This window comes from Anguilla anguilla, chromosome 14, assembly GCF_013347855.1.
Source record: "Anguilla anguilla isolate fAngAng1 chromosome 14, fAngAng1.pri, whole genome shotgun sequence".
Classification (NCBI taxonomy): domain Eukaryota; kingdom Metazoa; phylum Chordata; class Actinopteri; order Anguilliformes; family Anguillidae; genus Anguilla; species Anguilla anguilla.
In genome coordinates, this window is record NC_049214.1 from 9,916,054 (window position 1) to 9,939,131 (window position 23,078).

General features: G+C 36.7%; 2 protein-coding genes across 2 annotated transcripts in view; one reads left to right on the plus strand and one right to left on the minus strand.

Annotated features, from left to right (window-relative positions):
* The first annotated feature begins 841 nt into the window (after positions 1–841).
* On the plus strand, positions 842–4,847 carry stard4 (StAR-related lipid transfer (START) domain containing 4). The gene is made up of 6 exons (XM_035389993.1): positions 842–980; positions 2,068–2,178; positions 2,916–2,965; positions 3,174–3,300; positions 3,604–3,721; positions 4,415–4,847. The coding sequence occupies exons 2-6, from the start codon at positions 2,074–2,076 to the stop codon at positions 4,636–4,638; spliced, it is 624 nt and encodes a 207-aa protein (XP_035245884.1). The 5' UTR covers positions 842–980; positions 2,068–2,073; the 3' UTR covers positions 4,639–4,847.
* A 2,027-nt stretch (positions 4,848–6,874) lies between these two features.
* The window catches only part of camk4 (calcium/calmodulin-dependent protein kinase IV), a 63,003-nt gene continuing 46,799 nt past the window's right edge, over positions 6,875–23,078 (minus strand). Inside the window, exons 9-11 of the mRNA XM_035391928.1 lie at positions 11,035–11,161; positions 9,657–9,813; positions 6,875–9,002 (exon numbers count right to left, since the gene is read on the minus strand). Of these exons, the coding sequence (XP_035247819.1) occupies positions 8,842–9,002; positions 9,657–9,813; positions 11,035–11,161 (445 nt within the window). The 3' untranslated portion in view covers positions 6,875–8,841. The remainder of the gene's footprint in view (positions 9,003–9,656; positions 9,814–11,034; positions 11,162–23,078) is intronic.

A 23,078-nucleotide genomic window follows, 5' to 3' on the forward strand; every position in this document is an offset into this window, starting at 1 on the left:
GCATGAAAACGTCTTCATAATTGATTAAACTGAATTCGTATGGCTATGTAAATTGCAGTGACAGATGGATTCGCTTGAAAGCAGTGAAACCATATTTTAAAACCAATGAGAAAGATAATTAAAGCACACATTTTAAAGCAAAGCGCACAGATGGCTAACAATTAGACTATCCGTTATGCAATAACGGCTTTCAAAATGGCATTTCCCACAGAAAGCAAAGCTTAACATAAAGCATCGTTCACATGTAACATTTTTCTTCAAAGTACTGCCGTGTCGTCGTGATGTGCCCGCAGATCGCGTACAACATTACGCAGGAATCAAGGCTAAAATCCACATTCGAACAACTTCCGCAGTGATAACTTGATAGCTAGTCGTTTCTTTCGTGCGGGCTATTGAAATGACACTGTTGCCTTCATCGTGGACTTTAAACAGTAATTTGCACTACCGTTTTCGTTATTCTTTACTTATCTGTTACTTCTAACTTCACGTTAGCGAGCTTCACAACCGTGATTCATGTGCCATTTTATACTATTAGGGCTATTTATAGGCCCGCCGTCTGAACTGTTATTATTATTACGATTAATGTTTACAATACCAATGAGAAATCTAGGTTGTGCCAAACCTAACTCTGACTTTGTTATTTTCTCTATTTCCCCCGTTTTCCAAAACAAACGAACATCCGACGGTTTTAAAACCAATGGGCTTCTACGTTGTTTGCATTGGCGAATGAAAAACGTTTTCGTCCCAACATTTAACGCCCTCTCTTATAGATTTACCAATCACTTGCAGCTAATATACAAATCTAGAGAAACCAAATACAGGGTGGTAACCAAGAGAGAAAACCTTTTTATCTCATTGGTCTTTTGTTTAGTCAATTCAATCGTGCGTCGCTCACGCGGTATCCGCCTACTTGCAGTTACAGTGTCGACTTGAGAGCCGAACTAATTGAAAGAAAAGGGAATACATTTGGAGATTTAAAGGTATGGAAAACAAATGTATGATTTAGACAGAATAGAGCATGGTGGTTATTGTGTTCATTTTCCGTACCAGGTAGTGGTCTGATAATCTGATTGATGTAATAACAGGGACCATCGAGACTGAATAGATTTATTTTATTTATGTATATAAAAATATTGTTTTGAGCAATTAGGCTATAGGCTATCTATGTACGCAATAGGCTACTCACATTCATGTTTCAATATTCGCATTCATAGAAATGAATTTGCATTCATTGAAATTAATACATTCTATTATACTCACTATAACTGATTATCTGTGTATGTAGCAATAGGCTACCGTAATATGGCCTACTGTAGCTTGCTGGAGTCGACATTAAGACTGTTAAGAAAAAGTGTGCCAACGTGGTTTCTAATTAGAAAATGTTATTTAGCGTTATCAATTTACCAAATTTCTGTGTCTTTTGTAGCCTCCATGACTGTAGCTAGCTAGATCATGGCAGAACTGTGTAATTTAAATGTAAGTTTTTAAAAATCAGATTTCTGTCACCAAAGTGGTAGTGTTTGCTATACCTGTATGCACACTCCCCTCACCCCCTATATCATATAAATAGAGATCTCAAAATTAAGCTGTTTCTTTTATCATACACTCATAATATTTATGTATGTGGAAGCATGTAGTAGGTGCATAAACAAATATGTCTTTGGCACTGCACTGCTCCTAAGACATGCTTGAATCAGTGTCTCTGAAATCTTATTTATATGTCATTTAATTGGACCAGTGCTCCAAACCCCCTAATAATCACTAAGTGATTCATAATGAGGTGAAATTCACTGTTTGAGGGAACACCGTGTGACATCTGAAAGTTTTGAGTGACCAAGCCAGGGAAAGCCCTCCCCCTCCTGAACCAACAAGCGAAAGATTCTGCACCATTTTTTAAATGAGCCCCCTGCCACTGGGTAGTTGCTATATGTGCTGGTGATTCAGTAGTAGTCTAATTTGTTTTTGCTATTCATTTCTTTCATAAAAAATGGCATTTTCCACATCTGAGCTTATACCATCTGTAACATTAATGCTTTTTTTGTTTGTTTGTTTCTGTTCTTGTGCCAGGGCCAAATGGGAAGTCTACCAGATACCAGTGTTCTGACCACACAGCTGGAGAACACGCTAATATCTTACCACAGCATTGAGGATGATGAATGGAGGTTGGCGAAGCATTCGGTGGGTTAAATGTGTTTCCTTCAGTGGAATTTTGGAATATTACATATATATATATATATATATATATATATATATATATATATATATATATATATTTGTAATATAACATAATATGTATATTTAACAGGTATAAATATATTTTCAGAGAGGATTGTGGAAAGAAACTGTTGCGGGTAGTTCTTTCCAAATCATGTGGCTTTTTTGGACAATCATTATTACCATGAGTTCAGGTTTTAGTATATCTTGGTCCTGGGCAGAGTGAGAATAGATTGGTCATGAAAACACTGATTTTGAATGAATGACATGGAGGTTATTCACCAAAACAAATACACCAAAGCATTGCTGTCATATAATAAAAATAATTATTTAAGATAGACAACAAATTTATATTTAATTGTATTAATATAGTCCTACCTTTACAATGTTAAATATGTATTAATCTGCATTTGTTTGACTTTGTCAGTGATAAAGTGGGAGATACATTTCACTAGGTTTGCATACGTATGAAAGAAAGAGCATTCCTTTTCTAAAACAAACACCATCCCATTTTGTTACATAAAGCAAAACTCACTCTTTGCACTTTGTCTTTTGCTCTCCCATATCTGTTCAGTCATTTATGATATTGTGTCAGAGATATTTATGATGGTTTGTCGCAATGTTTTATACACCTGAAGACTATATGAATACCTCTTCATTCATGGCATTCATATTTGATAGATTCTTTCACCATTTTACAGAAAGATGTAAAAGTATGGAGAAAGCCATCAGAGGAATTCAATGGATTTCTGTAAGCATCTTCAATAATATTATTTCATACTGCTTCCCTGCTGTACCTTTACATTATGAAATTGTGTTATTAAATAAACAGTTTCAAATTTTTAACTGAGCTTTGTGCATATTATACAATGTTCATAAAGATCACACAACAAACTAAGACTTTGAGGTCAATAGTATTGTGATTCACTTTATTCAGCATTTATTTTGGTTGTTAATAGGTATAAAGCCCAAGGTATTGTAAAGGACACTCCCAAAAGAATAGTCGATTATATTCGCCCTGGACCATTCCGACTGGACTGGGATAGTTTGATGACGTCAATGGACATTGTAAAAACATTTGATAAGGTAGGTTTTCATCATTTTACTTCCAAAAGTATATTTATTTATTTGTTGCATATTTTATTTAAAATTCATTTCTGTAAATGAAAATTCAACTTACTGGACACCGTGCATACAGTGCAAATGTATTCATTCATCCTGAATGCATTTTTAACATTGTATTGTATACATCCATGCTAGGAATGCTGTTTTGTTAGTAAACCATGTACATGCATAGTACATGTGTAAATGTCATCAGAATCGTTTTTGCCTGTCAAAATAAAAATGAATAGCATTTACTGAATGTAAAATCCGTATTGCTTTCTACAGAAGGAGTGCTGTGTGATGCGATATACAACAGCCGGACAGCTATGGAACATCATCGCTCCCAGGGAGTTCATCGACTTTTCTTACACTACAGACTACCAAGATGGCCTTCTGTCCTGTGGTTAGTGTACCTGCCAATATTCATGAGACATCTAGCAGGCTCATTAGCCAGTCATTTTAATATGAATCATTGAAGTTGTATAGGGCAGTTTCCTCTTGCACTTTTGTGCTGGGTGGTGGCAGTGAACTATAACATATTTGATGACATTTCATTATTTGAATATCATCATTTCTTATTGATTTCGGTAAATATTGACATGTATTTTTGAGATTACCTTAATTGTTTTTGAATTCCAGATTAACAACGCTCACAACATTCAATCTAATACAACAGATATTTGTGTTCTTAGGCAAGAGAGCTGTGTTTTGGAACTCCACTTGCATAACGAAAGGACTTAATGTCTTCCATCAACTTCTATATAGAAAACATTCAACAATGCTTGTACAGGTCCAGTTATAGCAAATAGCCATTTCACCACGGACTAGATTTTAAAAGAATATAGTGTTTCCAAAAAGTTATAAAGGTTTACCAAAAAATTACTAGCAATGATCTGTCACTCACCCTGGTTAGTTAAATTCAAACTGTTGAGCCTCCATCAAAAAAAAATCCTGCCTTCCAGATGATATTCTGAAATCCTTTCAAAAGGGTGCATGTGTGTTAATTCTCAGAGGCTGCCGCATGGTAGGAAGTGGTGCCGATGTCGGCTGTGTTGGTGCTCAGCCACTTAGCGCTCCTTTGATTGTTTCTGGGCAGGCATCAGCGTGGAACATGGGGAACAGCACCAGAGCTTCGTCAGGGGCTTCAATCACCCCTGCGGCTGGTTCTGCGTGCCGGAAGAAGCGAGCCCAGCTCAGAGCCTGCTAACGGGCTACATCCAGACTGACCTCCGAGGGATGCTCCCCAAGTCTGCAGTGGACACTGCCATGGCCAGCACCCTGGTCAACTTCTTTGTGGACTTGCGACGGGCGCTGAAGTGATCAACGCCTTCTGCTGAGCCCCCGCCACTCCTTCCATTACCATCACAGCTCCAGCACAATTTAACTCAGGGTTGCTTTGAATAGGTATAGCCCGTTACCTTTCCTTCTCTTATCTACAATCGACATCAGTCCTGTTCTTTATGGATGTATGCATCCTGTTGCACTGTTAAATGTGAAATCATTCAAATCTATTATTATTATTATTATTATTATTAATATTATTATTGTTATTAATAGTATTACGATTATTATTATTATTATTATTATTATTATTATTATTATTATTAATAATAATAATAATAATAATAATAATAATAATAATAATATAATATAATATAATATAATGCATTTTTTTGCCCTTTGAGGTGTTCTCCTCAAAGGACAAATTACAAATCATGATAGTTTTGTGACAAAACAACATAAATAACAAATATACATTGTGCTGATTTCATAAAAAAAAAAAAACTGATGGAATACCATGGGATTCATATTTTAGCAAATACCAGAGAAATTAAAAATGGAATGAAAGGTCTAGTGTGCAATTGGATTTTCTCTGGATATATATTAAAGTTTCTGACAGTTATATTGGAAAGACAGTGCATGCAATAGACTATTCAGTGATTTACTATAAATCAATGGTGCTAATTTATGGGATACTGTGTAGACTTCTGAGTTTTTTAGCGTTAACAGTAATATTATGTATTATATATATCATTGCATATATAATATTGAAACTTACCTCCATAGATTTTATTTATTGAATGCATTTTAAATGTTTAAGAATTATATGTTGTGATAAACCCATACAGCCAGCATGAATGTCACAGGGAATGTAACCAAAGTGTTAAGAGTCAATTAACAATTAATGTGTATTGTCATACCTACAGTAGGCCTTGTTGTTTCTGTGCATTTCTTAGTTATAAATGTTGTAACCATAAATCTATAGTACTGTATGTAATCCAGTAGGAACAGCCAGAAGAACTGAACGGGAGTTAGTCCTAAAATTCTATTAAATCACCCAGTTTGAAATTCGTAGTTCATTCAGAATTATTGAGGATTTCGTCTTATTTGCATAATATGCTAATCAAGCCTCATCTGCCTGATAATCACAAAATTAAACTCCTAGTTTTAATACAGAATCAGACATATTCTGGGATGGTATTTGCGCTCTGACCAGTAATACTGTATAGAATAGAATATTAGTTTGGAGTTAGTTAGTGCTGGTGTAGAAGCAGCTCACTATGTTCTTTCATCCCAGTCAAATTTCACTTATGATAATGAGCTCGGTAAGCTTGGTACTGCAACTACTAGTTTATTCCTTTGGCAGATAAGCTTATCCACTTACCAAGCTGTCATTGCAAGATATATAGGGCATAGCCTTACAAGGACGGGTAATTTAATTGTGAAGAGTGCATGTTAGATTTGTATGGCCTTATCAGCATTTCAGACTTGACTACAATCCTCATTGTTTGAAGCAAGGTGATAGGAGCCTGTAAATCACATCTGTGTGTACTTGTTGAACAATATTCATTGTTTTTTTAAGCAGTGAATTTACAATTATTTACTTAATACTGACCATTTACATTTAAAAAATATCAAATGCAGTTGTTTTACACAAGTGTAGTTTATGAAGGAAAGTGCATATACCTATGCTCTTCTAAATTACATTACAGGCATTTGGCAGACGCTCTTATCCAGAGCGCTATAAGCAAATTTTATGTTATGAGATATTGTCTTTTTCCCCCCATTGGTCCAATTGTAGCATTTATAAAGATCCTAAGAGTGATTGTTCTGTACAGTATATTATGCATTTAAAAGGGGAAAAAATGTTTTTCATGTTATCCTCAGTTTTAAATATGTATTTTGTTTTGATGTATTGAAACATTCCTATTAAATGCATTTTGTTTGGATCTGTCAGTATCATTGCAGTGGTCATTTCGTCAGTCTGTAGTGTTCCTCTGGAGGCCACTCCCTGATATGGAGTGCATCCACTCTGCTGCATGTTACACCACTTACTAATGGCTGCTAAATGCACCAAAATAAGCCCCCCCCCCTGTATATTGCCAAAGGAACATAATTGAGTTTAATTTATTTTTTTCAGTATGTAGAGCTGTGCTTCATATTTATGCATTCAGCTCTTATTTTAACCAAAATAGTTCCATTCTAGTTTTGAAACAACAGCTACACAGGACCATAAGAATTATTTTCTAGAGTTCATGCCAAAAAAAAAAAATGTTTTTTGTTTATTTACTTGTTTATTTTTTAATGATTGAATACAGACCAAACCAATCCTATTAAATACCATTTCAAATTACCATTTGTGTTTTTACACGCATTTTCAAATGTTCCCTTGAATACAGAAACATACTGATATACAAACCGATATACAAAAGGGAAATCCAGCCATTTTAAACTAGGTTATGTAATAAAAAGGACATTAACCTTAACTATTTTGAGGTGATACATTTGTGTACTTACCATCTATAAACACTGTGACAAACTCTTCACGAGTCCGGTTAAAGTGGGCATGGTCTTGCCAAACCTCAGCCTCTAGATCCATCTGCATTACACGACCCCAGTAAAATCTTCTCTGCTCAACAACTAGTGTGTAATCTGAGGGTATCCTCCTTTATAAGCCATCTAAAATAATTGTCTTTTAAACATTATATTCTCTGATGTCAAACCTGTTTAAAGTGTCAGGATGTCCCTTTTAAATATACAAAACTGACCCTATAATATATTATATGGCCTACAGGTGGCCGCCAACACTGTACAGTGTTTAACAAAGACTTTCTCATACATGTACATCCATAAAATATAGTGCATTATTGAAAGACTACTGCAGCAGTTTAACATTCCCACATGCAAAACAGCCATCTTGCCTTCTCTTCTTTTATCCCCTGGCTTTAACTAGCCACTAACTGAGAGGGGAAAAAGGAACCAAAAACACCTGTTCCATGACATTCCCTGATGCTAGAATTAAAAACAAACAAACATGCTGATGAGTACATTGCTCAGGTCAAAAAACAGCAATTTCTTTTTTCTTTTACAAATATGCTATAAACATACATTTCTTTTTCGAAAGCTGCCTGTTATGATAGATTCAGCCCAATAGCCAGTAATAGATATTAATAAACTAAATATTTAATTAAATATTTTCACACATTAACAAACTCTATGTATAGTTATATTAACATATGGGTAGGGGAGGTACATTTCCATTGAACCAAATTTTTAAAAAAGCAATACAGTCTTTAAGAGCAAGTGTATTTGGCACTAATGCTGATTATTCGGTTGACATACTTATCTGTTCCCCAGTAGAAACTGGGGACCAGTACTTCTAAATTGTAAACTGGGTGTTTTGGTATAGAAAAGTAAACTGTCCTTTATGCCAAAACTTGCAGATATTTTTATGAACTTGGATGATATTCTGCATTGTACATGGATGGCTCCTCATACTTGTGCAAAGCATGTATTTTCCCCATGCTTTTATAGTCTAATAGTCAACAAGATAGGAAACACTTGTCTCTCATAAATTGTATAAACCAGTGAATAAGATACAATAAGGCATTCTCTTTACAAGATCTGGTAAAGTTACAATTTATGGCCATTTCGGAAATTGTCTTCCATCTGTTATTCTAATGGAATGTACTTTGCATATAAATCTAAAGAAGTTCTGTAAACATTTAAAGTATCTTGGTTCTACCAAAGCAAAATGGTATGGTATTCATAATGAACAATCAGCTTCTGTCCTAGAATGTTTTGTTGTACATAAGAAGATATGATGTCATAATTAGCTAAATAAAAAATAATGTAAACTACTGTAAACTCTACTAAAATGCAATCATCACAAAAAGCTGAAAGAAGAGACATCTATGTCAATGAAGCTCCTCACTGTAGCCTAGGAAACAGGCTTTTTCAGGGGGAAGTTTCAGCTTCACGCAGTTTTCAAATACTTGTTGGCATGTAATGACACTGTGCCGAGTCACGTTGCGCAGTCTCGTGCGGGTAGCATTTCATAATTGATAAACAGTCACATGCAATAAAATCTGTGAGAGGCCATCACTGCTCCCAGTCCAAGAAATGTGACACAGCAGTTATTTTTGCACCGGTAGAGTCCACCGTTCAGCTGTCCCATGGGATGAGGGTGCCTCCAGTGCAAGGGCTTCTGGCCTTGGGCGTGGAGGAGGACCGAGGAGAGGCCTAGGAGTTCTCCTCATGGGTCTGCTGCTGGTCTTCCTGCGGACGGCCCTCAGGTGCCCCCTCCTGGATGGGAGAGTGGCTACAGCTGTTCTTGCTGCTGTCACTGCTGCCGTGACTGCCGGCACTGCCCAGCCTGGTGGAGGCTACCACGGCCTTCACGGCTGCCTGCCAAAAGCATGCAAAATATTTACAAGAGATTTTAATTCCCCAGGATGCTCGAATTAGCATTACCAAACAAAATGAATACATTTTCATGGGCTGCCTAACTGGCTACGTCGGTTCCTCATGTTAGGTGGCAACTACCAGCCAGCCACTTTGTCTCTTCTACTCATAGGTCATAGTAGTTTTGCCCTCCCACCCAACTCCAGCATCTAGTTTCAGTCAGTTTGCGGTCCATGAAACAAATCGCCCACGTTCATCAAAGACCCCCTCCTCCACGAAATCTGACTTAATAATAAAGTGCAGACCCTTCACCCCTGCCCCACAGGACTCTACAATTTCAGAGCAGCCAGCCAGCGGCACAGTAGTTGCAGTCTCATCAGAGGCAGTTCATGAAAATTAAGTTTTGCTCAGTAATACTCATTCGAGCATCCCAGGGCAATTCAAAAGCACCCTCCTTGGCTTCTCTTGGTTATTCCTCTCGATTCATAATTGAGCTCATTGAAAGTCCGCAGTCTAGCTACAGCAACAACCGTAGCATACGGCAACAGCAAAAAGCAAATATTTCAATGTACAGAGTAACAAATAAACAAGCCATCTCTCTAAGAGCACTGGTGCTTCATATTCACAAAGCAGCCAAGCTTATGACAGTAGACCTGCCTTGAGCTTGCGGCGAGCATTGAACTCCTGGAGCTTCTTCTGGGCGGTGTCCATATGGGCAAAATTAACTGCCTTCCCAGTCACCCAGGGGTGCTCCAGTGCCTGCAGGGTTGTCAGACGCTTCTTTGGATCCTGAACAATCAGCTTCTTCACCTAAGGGGCACATGTATTAGACATAAGAAATGTATTGAAAATAATCTGGTGTTAAATTGAATCATATACTTAGAATTTACTCATTAGCCTTTCTGTACACTGTGTACGGGTGAACTTAAATAACTTAAAATTCAGGGAACTGGGACTGAGACAAGTATCTCTTGTACGACCCTGCTGAAAAAAATCCTCCCTCCGTGGATGATGCTATGGCCAATTATTGCCACAAACCATACAGAGGGTGGGTGTCAGAATAGCAGGCTGCTACTGTATTTAGAATCTCAGTGAGGGTGTGTTAGTGTGTGATACATGCAATTAAACAACTGCGCAATACTGTAAGTCATTCTGTGTAAAATCAGGAAGAGATCTGGGAGGCAGCCCGAGGTTATGAAAAAGTTGTATTTGCACGTAATTCGTCAAACTGGTTTAAAGCATATTAAAAGTCTAGGAAACTGGATTTAAATTGTGCTTATATCCCCCAGAAGTGGCGTGTATTCTGTGCTCAGCAATATTCAGTAAACCATTCCTTGTCGCTAGGTTAGAGCAGGTTGCCCTGTGTAGTAACATTACACTACCAGACAACACAAAAGAAAGCAACATAAGCTAGACATTACCACCCTACAGTTAAATCTTCAGATCATTCAATGTGCGATAACGCTGTAACTCTGAGCTACTGTACACTAGTAATAGACTCGACAGAAGTCTCAAAGTCTGGACAGTACACCCGAATAAATAAAGGCTTTGATTTCACATATCAAAGCTTAAAAGCTAAATCATAGGTAAATTCCCAAATAGATTAAATAGTTCAATAAAAATATGTCATATGGGGACAACAGACTGGTCTTCTGTGATTCAAAACCTTCTCTGACATCAGCTGTACATTTTGAATTTACAATACTACAGCAATATGTAAATCTATAAGGGGATGGAAATGTGAACTTTATTACTTGATCCAGGATTCATTACAGGAACAGTGCTTACAGCTTCCTTATTATAGTTTTACATTTCTGTGACTAATTAACACAATTGATATAATATATCAGCATATAATATACTGTGTCCACTCAGCATAACATTCAACTTTGACTGAGGGCAAACACTCAAGGTATCAGTTCACTCATCAAATATATAGACATAAATATATATATTAAATATATATATATTAAATTTGTTATTGAGATTTGTTACAATTTAAAAGCCAAACCTCATCCACCAGGTACTCACCAGATCCTTGGCATTAAGAGATACATCATCCCACCAGGGGGAGACAAACTCATAGTCACAATTCAGAATCCTCTTGAACATGTACTGGTCTCCCCTGTCGTCAAAGAAGGGCTCGAAGCCGCACAATCTGTCAGGGCAGGAGCGCACAACACGGTAAGACTGAGACACCTATCACCCACATGGCTATTACAGTAACACAAACTGCAATCCACCCTGCTGCGTATGTATGTGTGTCATACAGCAGGTGTCTTCCTGAGCTGTTGACATGAGCAGTGAGTTGAAGGCTATGATTTCCTGTCAGGCTTGGCAGTACACTTTCACTGATTGGCCATCTGTAATTCTGCAGACTTCGCCCAGCGGGTCACTCCGCAGACTTGGATGCATACAGCAAACACACCAATGCGATTTATATTTTCTACTGCTGTGCAGCTAAACAAAATGAACACATGCTGTGCTGTTATGCGTACGTGCTGCATGCACGCACACGTTAGCCTAATGCTAATGCACGAAAACAAGCTTGCAACTTTCATCCGCAGCTGAATTTGGCAGGGGCTGTACCAAGGATGTTCACGCTTCGTTGAGCTTCAGAGACCCACACATGTATCTGAGGATTATATGGCAAGACAATAAGGCCATGAGCAGGGTATCTGAGCAGAGCCAACATGGTGCCCAGTGTGCACTCTGAGCCAGGAGAGAGCACATTCTATCCTGCCATGCGTGAAACCGATCCGACGCACTTCCACACTGGTGTGGGGAAAAAAAGGGCGGACTTGGAAACAAACATCACATAATGAAATTAAATATATTTCAATTAGACAGAACTGCTCTCCAGATGGAGCTTGAACACACTGTGCTAGATTCAGTCAATGTTCATCCCTAAGGCTGACCTGTAGATGAATGTACAGTAGGTGTCAATGTTTTTCCTGACAAAAACACATTGGCAGTTTCAGCAGCCAGCAAAGTCTCACCAAACTTTGTTTACAAATAAACAAAAAACATCTTTATGTCAAAGTAAAAGGTCAAATTTTGAAACTGCTTTCATAATTGACCCGTACAATTGCTTGATCTGGTTAATTAGCACTTTCATAAATTCTACAACACATCAAACTATAGGAAGAGAAGCAAATAAGATAAACTGAAAACCTTTGCATGTCAAATATTTAAATGCTATGATGTACACACAGACGCCACATTTGCATTTACATACAGGCATTTGGCAGACTTTCTCATCCAGAGTGACACAGACAAGAGTTGACATCAATTCATCACTGTCACAACCTCCTGCCTTACTCTGAGGTAGCAATAAGGGCCGGAGCTCCCCAGGAAAGTGCTAAGATAGCCTCAGTTCCAAGGACACCTGGACGCTACCCTCCTTTATGTGCTGGCTAGTGTTACATGTCAGCTGTAATTGGCTATCAGCTTTCCCCGTGAAGTGGCTCACTCCCAATCCAACGCGCTTTCCCCCGACACGGACGTCATGACTCTGTGTCAAGTGACATGTGCCAACATGTCTGCTCGAGGGAGCAAATATTGTGTTTTGCACACCGTGTGTGTCTTTTACTGCTCCCAGCTATTCATGACTCAGGTAAGAGATGCCTCAGGTAGGATCTACAACCTTTCCCTAATAGATGTGCACCAATCACCTGGCTGTCAACTATGCACAACACTACTGCATAGTGTTGGCTTTTGAAGGCAGTGAAATTCTCAGTGATTATCCATGCAAACACATTAGCATAGGATCAAGCAGAAAAGCACGGGGGGTGGTTAGAAATTCTGAACTGAACCAACGAATTTTGCAAACTGTCGAATCGAGATTGTTGAGTGGGGAGGTGAAGAATGATTGTGGACCCGTAAGCATCTGCAGACATTTGGGCTATGCATTTCAGGGGTGGGGTGGGGTTCACACCCATAATGTTTATTTAACTATACATAAAATCATGGAAATTGTGTTTTATACATTTTTACTGCCTTCGGCCGTTTATTTGTGAAGAATAATGAATACAATATTGGAGATTTCTCATTTAAATTTCCAGCCTTGATCCTTAACCAGAAACCAACAACAGTAACTGAACTTCTTAAATTTAGCCACAGCAGGGACATGGACATGCTCCTCAGCAATCAAGTAGGCTGCTCCCACAAGCTGTCTCACTCAGAAAATCTTCATTAACTCTCTGGGGTCTAAGGGTAAAATGAGGCACACTGGTGATTGTGCGATGCTCTGACATTTGTGTAAATTTCATCAACTCTATATACAGTGATTCCAAAGTGTTTCATATCTTTGTTTTTAGCACAAACTCAGCTACAACAATATGGCAGCAGTACGTAGGTCATAATAATGTGTGGATTGTAAACTGCTCTAAAAACACACAAACTGTAAACAGAAGTTTTGAACATGCACAGGAATGTTGTAATAAAACACACTAAACAATTGTGAATAAGACTTTTGGTCACTGAAATGTGTTCTTCAAGGTCTTGGGTATCAAAAGATGACAAAATATTTTAGCAAATCCAATGAGAAATATAAAATAAATTGCTAAAAGTTAGTGTTGTGACTACTATTTTTCAACATCAGGTGAGAATGGGAGGGCAAATGGCCTTTCTGTAATGAATATGCATTGGGTAGGAATACCTGCCAGCTAAGTAGGCTATTCACAGCTGGACGCATGCCTCCCCACCACTAAGACAAAGACTCAGTGAGCCATTTAGAAGACAGAAACAAAGACAACTTTTGATTTTAGAACATTTATTGAAGTAAACTGCATGGAAGATGAGATGAGACTGGTGTACTCTTGCAACGTCTGCCTGGCCTCTTAGCTAGTGGTGAACTAGGCCATGTTTCCTGATCAACATCTCTGCAAATATAATAAAAAGAAAATTGTCAGGAAATGTGAAATCAAATCAAACTTTATTTATTTTGCACATTTCCTTCAACAGGTGAAAATTAAATGTGCTTTACAAAAAAGGGACAAACCACTAACTAATGAAAACAAAATTTATGAAATGTGACATCATATACAAACAAAGAACCAAACAAACACAACCAGACGCAGAGAGGTAGCCTATAATTTTGTGAAGCAATGGTTAGAATCATTCGTAGTGTGGGAATTTACAAGCGCGCATATTAGTGAATATTCCTACAAACACACAGAGAATGTAATACAGCACACATTTACAAATAATGCAAGCTATCAATAAAAAAACATTAGCTCAACTAAATAAACACTGATATTCCAACTAAACTACACGCAACTCATCACTAACAATGCCTCAATCTGAACTAGGCTAGGTCTGTTTAGCTAAGTGGTTATTTTATTGCAATTTCCCGAACTTACTTAGAGTATGCTAATATCGATTGTGCAAGGACATCAGTTTTAGAATCCTAGCCACGCCACTACACGCCAGGCATGAGCTATTTATTACGAATATGATCGAAAAACATACAGTCTACCTGATACTTCTAACACAACCAGACGCAGAGAGCCTAGCCTATAATTTTGAGATGCAATAGTTCGAATCTTTCGTAGTGTGGGAATTTACAAACGCGCACATTGCTGGATATTCCTACAAACACACAGATATGTTGCAATACAGTACACATATTTACCAATATGACCATAAGAAATATACTTACGCATGAAGTTGATCCTCAGCTGGATCAGTTCGCTGTTCGAAATGACACCGCTCTTCATCAGTGTCGGCTTCTGGACGGACCATTTCCCAAAATTAAATTAAATGTTCACCTCAAAAGAAGTGAATTAGGCGACACTCTGTGACACTCTATCCCGCTTTCTCAGACTTGGCATTTCTCACATGGATCTCGCATCGCCCCTCCTTTAGTCTCCTTCTATGGAGAGTAATTATAATGTTGTTAACATGTGAATGCGATTTGGGCGGACTTCCTGCTGAGCGAAATTCACATAGTAATGAGTAAAGTTTAGCGAAGCATACATGATCTATTTAATCAAATTTGGAACATTTAAAACAATTTATATTTTTTGCCAATGGGCGCATTGAAAAGTCGCGATTCTAAGGTTTCTGTCGATGTTTTTGTTGCGTCTGTGTATGATAACAGCACATGAAGTTAATCATCCAAATAGAAAAGAAAGTTAATTTCATCTTGTCGAGCTTCGCCGGCGGAGCTCTCGAGCCCAGAGGGTTAAAAAAAAAAAATGTTTTCCCTAAAAAAATATGTATATATTCCATAGCTTGTTATGGTCATAGGTACCATAGGTATTGTTTTCATAACCCTAACCCTAAGTTGAGCCCTAAAACGTAATTGAAGCCACAGGAACTTCTGAAAACATGTGATTACTCATTTAAAATTGTGGAAAAACTAAGTCAAGACTGTGAATACCATAGTACAAATGCTAAAAAATATATTTGAGGCCTTAAAAAAAAATGTTTTCCCTGAAAAAATATGTATATATTCCATAGCTTGTTATGGTCAAAGGTACCTATACTAGTATATACAAAATTTTTGGCTCGTCCAAAATCGAAAAAGAACCAATGTCCCAACCTTTCTTTAACCTGCTGAACACAGCCGTGAACTTGCCTGACCCTCAGACTTATCGTTTTCCTAACCCTAACCCTAAGTTGAGCCCTAAAACGTAATTGAAGCCATAGGAACTTCTGAAAACATGTGATTACTCATTTAAAATTGTGAAAAAACTAAGTCAAGACTGTGAATTCCATAGTACAAATGCTAAAAAATATATTTGAGGCCTTAAAAAAAAATGTTTTCCCTGAAAAAATATGTATATATTCCATAGCTTGTTATGGTCATAGACACCTATACTAGTATATACAAAAGTTTTGGCTCGTCCAAAATCAAAAAAGAACCAATGTCCTAACCTTTCTTTAACCTGCTGAACACAGCCGTAAACTTGCCTCGACCCTCAGACTTATCGTTTTCATAAACCTAACCCTAAGTTGAGCCCTAAAACATAATTGAAGCCATAGGAACTTCTGAAAACATGTGATTACTCATTTAAAATTGTGGAAAGACTAAGTCAAGACTGCGAATTCCATAGTACAAATGCTAAAAAATATATTTGAGGCCTTAAAAAAAAAATGTTTTCCCTGAAAAAATATGTATATATTCCATAGCTTGTTATGGTCATAGGTACCTATACTAGTATATACAAAATTTTTGGCTCGTCCAAAATCGAAAAAGAACCAATGTCCCAACCTTTCTTTAACCTGCTGAACACAGCCGTAAACTTGCCTCGACCCTCAGACTTATCGTTTTCATAACCCTAACCCTAAGTTGAGCCCTAAAACATAATTGAAGCCATAGGAACTTCTGAAAACATGTGATTACTCATTTAAAATTGTGGAAAGACTAAGTCAAGACCGCGAATTCCATAGTACAAATGCTAAAAAATATATTTGAGGCCTTAAAAAAAAAAATGTTTTCCCTGAAAAAATATGTATATATTCCATAGCTTGTTATGGTCATAGGTACCTATACTAGTATATACAAAATTTTTGGCTCGTCCAAAATCGAAAAAGAACCAATGTCCCAACCTTTCTTTAACCTGCTGAACACAGCCGTAAACGTGCCTCGACCCTCAGACTTATCGTTTTCATAACCCTAACCCTAAGTTGAGCCCTAAAACATAATTGAAGCCATAGGAACTTCTGAAAACATGTGATTACTCATTTAAAATTGTGGAAAAACTAAGTCAAGACTGTGAATTCCATAGTACAAATGCTAAAAAATATATTTGAGGCCTTAAAAAAAAATGTTTTCCCTGAAAAAATATGTATATATTCCATAGCATGTTATGGTCATAGGTACCTATACTAGTATATACAAAATTTTTGGCTCGTCCAAAATCGAAAAAGAACCAATGTCCCAACCTTTCTTTAACCTGCTGAACACAGCCGTAAACTTGCCTCGACCCTCAGACTTATCGTTTTCATAACCCTAACCCTAAGTTGAGCCCTAAAACGTAATTGAAGCCACAGGAACTTCTGAAAACATGTGATTACTCATTTAAAATTGTGGAAAAACTAAGTCAAGACTGTGAATTCCATAGTACAAATGCTAAAAAATATATTTGAGGCCTTAAAAAAAAATGTTTTCCCTGAAAAAATATGTATATATTCCATAGCTTGTTATGGTCAAAGGTACCTATACTAGTATATACAAAATTTTTGGCTCGTCCAAAATCGAAAAAGAACCAATGTCCCAACCTTTCTTTAACCTGCTGAACACAGCCGTGAACTTGCCTCGACCCTCAGACTTATCGTTTTCCTAACCCTAACCCTAAGTTGAGCCCTAAAACGTAATTGAAGCCATAGGAACTTCTGAAAACATGTGATTACTCATTTAAAATTGTGGAAAAACTAAGTCAAGACTGTGAATTCCATAGTACAAATGCTAAAAAATATATTTGAGGCCTTAAAAAAAAATGTTTTCCCTGAAAAAATATGTATATATTCCATAGCATGTTATGGTCATAGACACCTATACTAGTATATACAAAATTTTTGGCTCGTCCAAAATCGAAAAAGAACCAATGTCCCAACCTTTCTTTAACCTGCTGAACACAGCCGTAAACTTGCCTCGACCCTCAGACTTATCGTTTTCATAACCCTAACCCTAAGTTGAGCCCTAAAACATAATTGAAGCCATAGGAACTTCTGAAAACATGTGATTACTCATTTAAAATTGTGGAAAGACTAAGTCAAGACCGCGAATTCCATAGTACAAATGCTAAAAAATATATTTGAGGCCTTAAAAAAAAAAATGTTTTCCCTGAAAAAATATGTATATATTCCATAGCTTGTTATGGTCATAGGTACCTATACTAGTATATACAAAATTTTTGGCTCGTCCAAAATCGAAAAAGAACCAATGTCCCAACCTTTCTTTAACCTGCTGAACACAGCCGTAAACTTGCCTCGACCCTCAGACTTATCGTTTTCATAACCCTAACCCTAAGTTGAGCCCTAAAACATAATTGAAGCCATAGGAACTTCTGAAAACATGTGATTACTCATTTAAAATTGTGGAAAAACTAAGTCAAGACTGTGAATTCCATAGTACAAATGCTAAAAAATATATTTGAGGCCTTAAAAAAAAATGTTTTCCCTGAAAAAATATGTTTATATTCCATAGCTTGTTATGGTCAAAGGTACCTATACTAGTATATACAAAATTTTTGGCTCGTCCAAAATCGAAAAAGAACCAATGTCCCAACCTTTCTTTAACCTGCTGAACACAGCCGTGAACTTGCCTCGACCCTCAGACTTATCGTTTTCATAACCCTAACCCTAAGTTTAGCCCTAAAACGTAATTGAAGCCACAGGAACTTCTGAAAACATGTGATTACTCATTTAAAATTGTGGAAAAACTAAGTCAAGACTGTGAATTCCATAGTACAAATGCTAAAAAATATATTTGAGGCCTTAAAAAAAAATGTTTTCCCTGAAAAAATATGTATATATTCCATAGCTTGTTATGGTCAAAGGTACCTATACTAGTATATACAAAATTTTTGGCTCGTCCAAAATCGAAAAAGAACCAATGTCCCAACCTTTCTTTAACCTGCTGAACACAGCCGTGAACTTGCCTCGACCCTCAGACTTATCGTTTTCATAACCCTAACCCTAAGTTGAGCCCTAAAACGTAATTGAAGCCATAGGAACTTCTGAAAACATGTGATTACTCATTTAAAATTGTGGAAAAACTAAGTCAAGACTGTGAATTCCATAGTACAAATGCTAAAAAATATATTTGAGGCCTTAAAAAAAAATGTTTTCCCTGAAAAAATATGTATATATTCCATAGCTTGTTATGGTCATAGACACCTATACTAGTATATACAAAAGTTTTGGCTCGTCCAAAATCGAAAAAGAACCAATGTCCCAACCTTTCTTTAACCTGCTGAACACAGCCGTAAACTTGCCTCGACCCTCAGACTTATCGTTTTCATAACCCTAACCCTAAGTTGAGCCCTAAAACGTAATTGAAGCCATAGGAACTTCTGAAAACATGTGATTACTCATTTAAAATTGTGGAAAAACTAAGTCAAGACTGTGAATTCCATAGTACAAATGCTAAAAAATATATTTGAGGCCTTAAAAAAAAATGTTTTCCCTGAAAAAATATGTATATATTCCATAGCTTGTTATGGTCAAAGGTACCTATACTAGTATATACAAAATTTTTGGCTCGTCCAAAATCGAAAAAGAACCAATGTCCCAACCTTTCTTTAACCTGCTGAACACAGCCGTGAACTTGCCTCGACCCTCAGACTTATCGTTTTCATAACCCTAACCCTAAGTTGAGCCCTAAAACGTAATTGAAGCCACAGGAACTTCTGAAAACATGTGATTACTCATTTAAAATTGTGGAAAAACTAAGTCAAGACTGTGAATTCCATAGTACAAATGCTAAAAAATATATTTGAGGCCTTAAAAAAAAATGTTTTCCCTGAAAAAATATGTATATATTCCATAGCTTGTTATGGTCAAAGGTACCTATACTAGTATATACAAAATTTTTGGCTCGTCCAAAATCGAAAAAGAACCAATGTCCCAACCTTTCTTTAACCTGCTGAACACAGCCGTGAACTTGCCTCGACCCTCAGACTTATCGTTTTCATAACCCTAACCCTAAGTTGAGCCCTAAAACGTAATTGAAGCCACAGGAACTTCTGAAAACATGTGATTACTCATTTAAAATTGTGGAAAAACTAAGTCAAGACTGTGAATACCATAGTACAAATGCTAAAAAATATATTTGAGGCCTTAAAAAAAAATGTTTTCCCTGAAAAAATATGTATATATTCCATAGCTTGTTATGGTCAAAGGTACCTATACTAGTATATACAAAATTTTTGGCTAGTCCAAAATCGAAAAAGAACCAATGTCCCAACCTTTCTTTAACCTGCTGAACACAGCCGTGAACTTGCCTCGACCCTCAGACTTATCGTTTTCCTAACCCTAACCCTAAGTTGAGCCCTAAAACGTAATTGAAGCCATAGGAACTTCTGAAAACATGTGATTACTCATTTAAAATTGTGGAAAAACTAAGTCAAGACTGTGAATTCCATAGTACAAATGCTAAAAAATATATTTGAGGCCTTAAAAAAAAATGTTTTCCCTGAAAAAATATGTATATATTCCATAGCTTGTTATGGTCATAGGTACCTATACTAGTATATACAAAATTTTTGGCTCGTCCAAAATCGAAAAAGAACCAATGTCCCAACCTTTCTTTAACCTGCTGAACACAGCCGTAAACTTGCCTCGACCCTCAGACTTATCGTTTTCATAACCCTAACCCTAAGTTGAGCCCTAAAACGTAATTGAAGCCACAGGAACTTCTGAAAACATGTGATTACTCATTTAAAATTGTGGAAAAACTAAGTCAAGACTGTGAATTCCATAGTACAAATGCTAAAAAATATATTTGAGGCCTTAAAAAAAAATGTTTTCCCTGAAAAAATATGTATATATTCCATAGCATGTTATGGTCATAGACACCTATACTAGTATATACAAAATTTTTGGCTCGTCCAAAATCGAAAAAGAACCAATGTCCCAACCTTTCTTTAACCTGCTGAACACAGCCGTGAACTTGCCTCGACCCTCAGACTTATCGTTTTCATAACCCTAACCCTAAGTTGAGCCCTAAAACGTAATTGAAGCCATAGGAACTTCTGAAAACATGTGATTACTCATTTAAAATTGTGGAAAAACTAAGTCAAGACTGTGAATTCCATAGTACAAATGCTAAAAAATATATTTGAGGCCTTAAAAAAAAATGTTTTCCCTGAAAAAATATGTATATATTCCATAGCTTGTTATGGTCATAGACACCTATACTAGTATATACAAAATTTTTGGCTCGTCCAAAATCGAAAAAGAACCAATGTCCCAACCTTTCTTTAACCTGCTGAACACAGCCGTGAACTTGCCTCGACCCTCAGACTTATCGTTTTCATAACCCTAACCCTAAGTTGAGCCCTAAAACGTAATTGAAGCCACAGGAACTTCTGAAAACATGTGATTACTCATTTAAAATTGTGGAAAAACTAAGTCAAGACTGTGAATTCCATAGTACAAATGCTAAAAAATATATTTGAGGCCTTAAAAAAAAATGTTTTCCCTGAAAAAATATGTATATATTCCATAGCTTGTTATGGTCAAAGGTACCTATACTAGTATATACAAAATTTTTGGCTCGTCCAAAATCGAAAAAGAACCAATGTCCCAACCTTTCTTTAACCTGCTGAACACAGCCGTGAACTTGCCTCGACCCTCAGACTTATCGTTTTCATAACCCTAACCCTAAGTTGAGCCCTAAAACGTAATTGAAGCCACAGGAACTTCTGAAAACATGTGATTACTCATTTAAAATTGTGGAAAAACTAAGTCAAGACTGTGAATTCCATAGTACAAATGCTAAAAAATATATTTGAGGCCTTAAAAAAAAATGTTTTCCCTGAAAAAATATGTATATATTCCATAGCTTGTTATGGTCATAGGTACTATACTAGTATATACAAAATTTTTGGCTCGTCCAAAATCGAAAAAGAACCAATGTCCCAACCTTTCTTTAACCTGCTGAACACAGCCGTAAACTTGCCTCGACCCTCAGACTTATCGTTTTCATAACCCTAACCCTAAGTTGATCCCTGAAACGTAATTGAAGCCATAGGAACTTCTGAAAACATGTGATTACTCATTTAAAATTGTGGAAAAACTAAGTCAAGACTGTGAATTCCATAGTACAAATGCTAAAAAATATATTTGAGGCCTTAAAAAAAAATGTTTTCCCTGAAAAAATATGTATATATTCCATAGCATGTTATGGTCATAGACACCTATACTAGTATATACAAAATTTTTGGCTCGTCCAAAATCGAAAAAGAACCAATGTCCCAACCTTTCTTTAACCTGCTGAACACAGCCGTAAACTTGCCTCGACCCTCAGACTTATCGTTTTCATAACCCTAACCCTAAGTTGAGCCCTAAAACGTAATTGAAGCCATAGGAACTTCTGAAAACATGTGATTACTCATTTAAAATTGTGGAAAAACTAAGTCAAGACTGTGAATTCCATAGTACAAATGCTAAAAAATATATTTGAGGCCTTAAAAAAAAATGTTTTCCCTGAAAAAATATGTATATATTCCATAGCTTGTTATGGTCATAGACACCTATACTAGTATATACAAAATTTTTGGCTCGTCCAAAATCGAAAAAGAACCAATGTCCCAACCTTTCTTTAACCTGCTGAACACAGCCGTGAACTTGCCTCGACCCTCAGACTTATCGTTTTCATAACCCTAACCCTAAGTTGAGCCCTAAAACGTAATTGAAGCCATAGGAACTTCTGAAAACATGTGATTACTCATTTAAAATTGTGGAAAAACGAAGTCAAGACTGTGAATTCCATAGTACAAATGCTAAAAAATATATTTGAGGCCTTAAAAAAAAATGTTTTCCCTGAAAAAATATGTATATATTCCATAGCTTGTTATGGTCAAAGGTACCTATACTAGTATATACAAAATTTTTGGCTCGTCCAAAATCGAAAAAGAACCAATGTCCCAACCTTTCTTTAACCTGCTGAACACAGCCGTGAACTTGCCTCGACCCTCAGACTTATCGTTTTCATAACCCTAACCCTAAGTTGAGCCCTAAAACGTAATTGAAGCCACAGGAACTTCTGAAAACATGTGATTACTCATTTAAAATTGTGGAAAAACTAAGTCAAGACTGTGAATTCCATAGTACAAATGCTAAAAAATATATTTGAGGCCTTAAAAAAAATGTTTTCCCTGAAAAAATATGTATATATTCCATAGCTTGTTATGGTCATAGACACCTATACTAGTATATACAAAATTTTTGGCTCGTCCAAAATCGAAAAAGAACCAATGTCCCAACCTTTCTTTAACCTGCTGAACACAGCCGTAAACTTGCCTCGACCCTCAGACTTATCGTTTTCATAACCCTAACCCTAAGTTGAGCCCTGAAACGTAATTGAAGCCATAGGAACTTCTGAAAACATGTGATTACTC